The sequence below is a fragment of the Thalassophryne amazonica genome, chromosome 1, assembly GCF_902500255.1.
Source record: "Thalassophryne amazonica chromosome 1, fThaAma1.1, whole genome shotgun sequence".
Classification (NCBI taxonomy): Eukaryota; Metazoa; Chordata; class Actinopteri; order Batrachoidiformes; family Batrachoididae; genus Thalassophryne; species Thalassophryne amazonica.
The window spans coordinates 118,223,155-118,230,588 of record NC_047103.1 but is presented as its reverse complement, the minus strand read 5'-3'; the positions used below and the strand labels follow the sequence as shown (position 1 = coordinate 118,230,588).

General features: G+C 41.4%; 1 protein-coding gene across 1 annotated transcript in view; it reads left to right on the top strand.

Moving 5' to 3' along the window:
• Nucleotides 1-474: 474 nt before the first annotated feature.
• Nucleotides 475-7,434, top strand: part of LOC117513536 (protein downstream neighbor of son homolog) — a 37,617-nt gene continuing 30,657 nt past the window's right edge. The window contains exons 1-3 of the mRNA XM_034173702.1: nt 475-942; nt 1,906-1,980; nt 2,095-2,316. Of these exons, the coding sequence (XP_034029593.1) occupies nt 523-942; nt 1,906-1,980; nt 2,095-2,316 (717 nt within the window). The 5' untranslated portion in view covers nt 475-522. The remainder of the gene's footprint in view (nt 943-1,905; nt 1,981-2,094; nt 2,317-7,434) is intronic.

Below are 7,434 nucleotides of genomic sequence, written 5' to 3'. Positions count from 1 at the left end.
CCAACTATGATCAAATGTAAACTGTTTGCTCTTATAGAGTGTGAGGCTTATGTTGAGCAATGGAGGAGACTGTGATACTGTGCAGAGAGAATAAGAACATGTCCCTTGGAAATCTGCTGCAAAACCCATCAAACTTTGTACAAAAAGAATGATATCTAAAGGACACAGATTACTTCATCGCATCTAAACAAATGACTATGGCTGCCAGGAGGTAAAATTTTGTAGAATCTCAGCGATCACTCACCAGCCCGGTAGGTGACGGTAAATGCATAAGATGGTGCCGTCCGCCATTGAATACGAAGGAAGAAGAAGAAGAAGAAGTAGAATCTAGTAATGCTCCACTCCTAACCAGTTGGTGGCAATAATGCACCGTGTTGGTTTGCAAACCGCCATTAAAATTCAAAGAAGAAGAAGAAGAAGAAGAAGAAGAAGAAGCCCACTCTGTGATCGGCGCCAAATTTGTATAGTGCGCAAGTATCGATAACAAAACGCCGAATTTTCGGTGTTTTATCAACAGCAGCTATGTCTGAACAGCCAGGATACTCGCCCAGCTTCAAGCGGCCGTCTGAAATTATGCGAATGAGAAGGAAAAGGATTCGAAGTGAGGCCGAAGCCTGTTCCAGCAGCACCAGCGGTCGGAGTCCCACCAGCGTGCCCGGCCAAAGCGGCTCTTCTCCGGCTTCTGTACGGCCGTTCTCTCCGGGGCCTCTGTTCAACACCCAGAGCTGCTCAGGGAGAGGAATAAAACGCAGAAACCCGTTCGCAAATATCGAGAATACTTGCAGTCCAGAACATAAAGTGGGCGTTTTGAGCGGATACGACAAATCGAAAAACACGGAGGGAGAAGAAGAAACGTCAACAAGGAAAGAGAGCGAAGGAGTTTTATCTTTCAGTCAGATGTTAATGGAGACGGAAAGACAAGAAAAACACGATTCCGGCAAGGTAGATTACAAATATGCATAACGACGCACAAATGTGAAATTGGAATAATAGGTGAACATATCTGTCCTAAATAGTACTGGATTAGTGAAGTTACACGCGTGCAGAATTCCCTTGAAAATCTGTCACCCAGTGTGATTCTCTGTCTGCACAGTGGGCCAGCCACTCAGAATCTAACACACACACACTCATCTTCAACCGCTTAGGGGCTGGAGCCTATCCCAGCAGTCACAGAGCGTGAGACGGGGTACACCCAGGACAGGTCGCCAGTCTGTCACAGAGCCGCAAACAGACAAACAAACACAGTCACACCCACACGCACACCTATGGACAATTTAAAGATTCCAATCCACCTAACCCGCATGTCTTTGGATGTGGGAGGAAACCGGAGCACATGCAAACTCCCCACAGAAAGGCCACAGGCGGGAATCAAACCCATGACCTTCTCGCTGTGAGGTAACAGTGCTAACCACTAAGCCACCGTGCTGCCTCAAAATCTAACACTTGACTCCATATTACGGCTTTGTCTTGTAATGTTTCCGAAATTAACCAAACATTTGCTTCACGTAATTATGACGTTAATAGTTACAGTTCTGAGCCACTCTTACCAAGAAAGAAGAAGACGTTTATTAAATGATCATAGTTTTCGTAGGAGATCGTCATATATAAATGAGAGACTTGGTAGAAGAGGTAGGGGTCTTTATTGTCATCATAACATTTGTACTCTGCATTTAACCCATACAGGTTTTTCTCACAGAAATGTAGTGTGATTTTGAGTGTTAGGTGAGTTAGTGTGCTGTGTAAGGCTGACAGCATATTAACAGTTTAATTTTGTGCTGAAGGTATGAGCTAATTATCATACATTTTTGTATAGTTTCCACAAATAACACATTCCTCTTGTTGTTTGACTCAGTGTTTTGGGGAAATAATTAATATTGCACTTCTCATAATCATCCTCTGTGGTAGAAATGTCTCATGTTTCCAGATGATGAGCATCTGCTTGAGAAAGAGGAAAAGGATGACAAAATTCCACTGCTAAAGGTTAGAGTTGATATAATATTTACCCTTTAATGTTTGTTTTGATCACATTAACACTGTATGGCACAGCTGCAGACATATGTTTAATTACTTGTGCTGTCTGTCTCTTTCCTCCAGACTGGCATTCTTTGTCAGAGTAGTTCACCGGCTGATGTTCCTGCCTCTGTAGGTCTGTCTTCCTGCACAGATTACCCAGCAGACTGGAGTCTGAAGACTCGCCTCCTCATCACCTCTCCACTCTCCCTGTCATGGGCAGAAAAGCCAAAAGCTCAGGAGGAGGCGCTGGGACTCAGTCAGCACTGCAAAGCTCAATTTATTACACTCCCACAGGATCTACAGGTGCAGCTTTGTTTAATTATTTCCTACAACAGATTGTTTTTTCCCCAGAAAAAAAATGTTTGCCACAGTGCAGAAAAAGCTGATTTGGAGTATTAACCAGATCTCAGTCAAAAGATACAAAATAAGTTAGTACCCAATAGAATATCCAGATCTGCATTTCAGGATGTTTATTGTTTGTAAATATGTCTCACAAGCACTTAAAAAGTAAACTGGTAACAAATTCACCAGTAGATTAACCTTCATGTCATTAACAGTATGAGCTGTTTGGAAGTAGGAGGAAGCTGGAGCACCTGGAGGGAACCAACATGAACACAGGGAGAACATGCAAACTCCATGCAGAAAGGACCAGGTGGGAAGCAAGCCCACAACCTTCTTGCTGTGAGGCAACAGTCCTAAGCACCAAGCCACCTGTGCTCACAAGCTTATAGTCTAAAAATAAATAATCCATAGATGTCTAACCTCAGGTTGATCCCTGTCATCAATAACAGGCTGTTGGTTTCATGTAACTTTGAAACCAGGCATGATTTCAGCCCTGACATCAGTGTGCGAGTGTGTGTGTGAATGCAAGGCATAGTTGTAAAGTGCATTGACATTGTGATACAGATGGAAAAGCACTATGTAAATGCAGTCCATTTACGATGAGTCAGTCATATACACCAGACTTCTTATTGCTCATTCAAGCTCACCCATGCTTTATTATTTATTTATTGTTTATTAAAGAGGATAGGCTCCAGCACCATGGCGGTACACTGTTGCCTCACAGAAAGAACATTGTGGGATCACTTCCCACTTGGGGCCTTTCTGTGTGGAGTTTGCATGTCATCCCTGTGCGGGTTCCCTCCAGGTGCTCCAGAATTATATTTTCCAATAAAACCTGCAATAAAAAGAATATATTAAACTTAAGAATGATGAAAGTTGAGAAATGCTTTTGTACGGTCTACCTGCAGCATATTGTGCGGTTTGTGTCGCCTCTGTGTGATATCCTGATTCAGTTCATAGCATTTGATTAGATTATTAAAGATTTTGTTTCACTCAAATACCAACATTGCATAAATGTGAAAGCTCATTAACAAAATTCACGATTTAACACTTTTTGAGTAAACAAAGCTTTTCTTTTGAACAAAAAATTTTAAAGCAGAAAGATTTGAATAAACACATTCATCTGCTGTAAAATTGTGACTCCAGTAACCACCAAAAAAAACATACTAGTATTACTTTTAACAAGGAAGTCAAAGTAAGCCAAGTAAGATAATTGAAATATTAAATGAATGGCTCTGATCCTCCTCCCTGCTAACTTGATGAGTTGTTTATAATTATTAATCTTATGTAGCATTATCTGTGTTACAAGCTGTATGCTTGTATCATATTCTTAAGACAACATCATTAGTAATACAAACAAAATGAATATTTTTGGAAATAAGACACGGCTTAATCATTTCATAGTCACAGCAATTGGACGCCTTGGTTTCCAAGACATTTTGCTACTTTTCAGTTTTAAAATGTAAGCTTGTGTTTTATACCCAATTTAGAGTCTATGCAGTCTGGAGAGGAGAGAGGGTTTTTATTTTGTAAAGTTTATTAATAACATACAAACAAACCAAGCACTTTTTGAGACAGTCTTTGTTGTCAAACAAGATCTTTGTTCAACAAATGAGAATGTCGTTAAAGCCTGCTTGTCTTCAGAGGATCGCTGGGTGTGCTGTCCCTGTCTGATGCTGTGCAGGTGGCATTGCTTGTAGCCACGCGATTTTTTGGGGCATATATTGTCGCCACAACGATATACAGTGGGGCAAAAAAGTATTTAGTCAGCCCCTGATTGTGCAAGTTTTCCTACTTAGAAAGATAAGAGAGGTCTGTAATTTTCATCATAGGTACACTTCAACTGTGAGAGACAAAATGAGGAAAAAAAAAAAATCAAGGAAATCACATTGTAGGATTTTTAAAGAGTTTATTTGTAAATTATGGTGGAAAATAAGTATTTGGTCACCCACAAACAAGCAAGATTTCTGGCTCTCACAGTCCTGTAACTTCTTCTTTAAGAAGCTCTTCTGTCCGCCACCTGTTACCTGTATTAATGGCATCTGTTGGAACTCCTTATCTGTATAAAAGACACCTATCCACAGCCTCAAACAGTCAGACTCCAAACTCAACCATGACCAAAACCAAAGAGTTGTCGAAGAGTGAAGAGTGAATCCACAATAGTCAAGCAGATTGGTGTGAATAAATCAACTGTGGGAGCAATTGTAAGAAAGTGGAAGACAATCAAGACTATTGATAATCTCCCTGTATCTGGGGCTCCACGCAAGATGTCATCCTGTGGGGTCAAAATGATCATGAGAACGGTGAACAGAAATCCCAGAACTACACAGAGGGACCTGATGAATGACCTGCAGAGAACTGGGACCAAAGTAACAAAGGCTCCACACTACGCAGAGAGGGACTCAAATCCTGCGGTGCAAGGCGTGTCCCCCTGCTTAAGCCAGTATGTGTCCAGGCCCATCTGAAGTTTGCCAGAGAGCATATGGATGATCCAGAAGAGGATTGGGAGAATACTATGTGGTCAGCAGTGTTGCCACAGTTACTTTGAAAAAGTAATCCAATTACTGATTACTCATTGAAAAAGTAACTTAGTTACTTTACTGATTACTCAATTGGAAAAGTAACTAAGTTAGATTACTAGTTACTTTTTTAGTTACTTGCCCCAGCTGCCGACAACAACCCTCTGCCACCTCAACATGACAATACTTGTTTTGCCAAAACTCACTTTATAGTCACAGTTTCTTGGCTTCAATGAAAATAAATACTTGTTTTATAAAAAGTAAAATAAAGACCTCTTTCTTGACCTCATATTTAACTGTTGTCAGCACTGTAACAGTAAAACTTGCAATTTCTAACCTACATTGTTTATAAATGTAACTATTAAATTCATTCTAACATTTTTCTAACATTTAAATTCTCTCTAAACATTTTACTTGTCGAAATTATTATTATTTTAAGTAGTATTAGTAGTTGTAGTTAAAAAAAAAAAAAAGGCTTCAAAACTGGGCCTTTAATCTAGGGGCGGGGGGGGGCACATCCTTGCCTCACGCCCCCATTCCATCTGGATTCGCCTCTGCTTTGGCGTCTGAGCACAAAGAATGGATAACATTTATTTATGCAGAAAACGTGACCATATTTACAGGTAAGAAAGTTTTATTGCGTTTTCACATCACGTGGTCCCCAGAAAGAGAGTTTAGGTGCATTTGAGTGGAAAATAGTGTTAGTTGTTGACGCGTCGCGGACGATCAGCTGTTTTTAGCAGCAGATACGGAGCGGCTCGGAGAAAAAAAAGCATAAAAATGTCTGTGTAAAGCTCAGTGCAGGTGTGCTGTTGTCACTGTACTTTAAGAGGTGAGGACGAGTCATAGCTATTGCAGAAAAACGCGGATGAAAAGCTCACAGCTCGCTTAAAGTGTGTAGTTCAGTCGAACCCCGACCTCCTGCCCACAGACCAAGTTTAATGCTGCTATCGACCCACAATGTAAAAATAATAGTAACGCACAGTGACTTGGAGAAGTAACTTTAATCTGATTACTGATTTGGAAAGATTAACGCGTTAGATTACTCGTTACTAAAAAAAGTGGTCAGGTATCACTGGTGGTCAGATGAAACCAAAATAGAACTCAAAATAGAAAAACTCAACTCGTCTTGTTTGGAGGAAGAAGAATGCTGCTACTGTGAAGCATGGGGGTGGAAACATCATGCTTTGGGGCTGTTTTTCTGCAAAGGGGACAGGGCGACTGATCCTTGTTAAGGGAAAAATGAACGTGGCAATGTATCATGAGATTTTAAGCCAAAACCTCCTTCCATCGGTGAGAGTATTGAAGATGCAACATGGCCGCTCGGCAACAAAGGAGTGGCTCCGTATAAAGCATTTCAAGGTCCTGGAGTGGCCTAGCCAGTCTCCAGACCTCAACCCCATAGAAAATTTGTGGAGGGAGTTGAAAGTCCGTGTTGCCCAGCGACTGCCCGAAATCATCACTGCTCTGGAGGAGATCTGCATGGAGGAATGGGCCAAAATACCAGCTACAGTGTGTGTAAACCTGGTGAAGACTTGTAGGAAATGTTTGACCTCTGTCATTGCCAACAAAGATTATGTTACAAAGTATTGAGCTTAATTTTTGTTTTTGACCAAATACTTAATTTCCACCATGATTTATAAATAAATTCTTTAAAAATCCGACAATGTGATTTCCTGGAATTTTTTTTTTTCCGCATTTTGTCTCTCATAGTTGAAGTGTACCTATGATGAAAATTACAGATCAGAATCAGAATCGCCTTTATTGTCATTGTAATTTGCATTACAATGAGATTTGAGTGCAACTCCAAAAAGGTGCTTTCCGTGGTGCGAGTAATTTTTAGCCAAATAAAAGATAGTGAAATTTAATAGTAAATTATTCAGAGTATATGTACAACTAATATAAACACAAGGTAAAATAAAATTAAATTTGGACAACGTAAAATGAGAATTACATACAACTGTGGAGTCATATTGCACAGGATATTGCACATGGTTTACAGATATTGCACAAGAAACTTGAAAGGTGCGGATTAGAGCGATTTGTTTTTGTTCAGAGTAGTGATCACTCTGGGGAGAAAGCTGTCCCTGAGTCTGTTTGTCCTATCCATTGACTTATACCGTCGGCCGTAGGGTAGTAGGTCAAACAGGTGTTGCTGGGGTGAGATGTGTCTTTGCAGATGCTGGCAGCTCTGCTGAGGTAGCGAGAGCTGGCAATGTCTTCCAGGCTGGGCAGAGAGCAACCAGTGATCCCCTGGGCCGCTTTGATCACCCTCTGCAGCGCTCTCCTGTCTGCTACTGTGCACCCCCTGTACCACACTGTGATGCAGTACGTCAGGATGCTCTTGATGGTGGCTCTGTAGAACAACACCAGCAGCTTCTCCTCCAGATTATTTCTCCTGAGCACGCTCAGGAAGTGGAGTCGCTGCTGGGCTTTCTTCACCACCACTGTTGTGTTGGCAGTCCAGGAGAGGCTGTCAGAGAGCTGCACTCCCAGGAACCTGATGGAGCTGACCCTTTCCACACAGTCCCCTTGGCTGTAGAGTGGGGCTGGGTCAGCC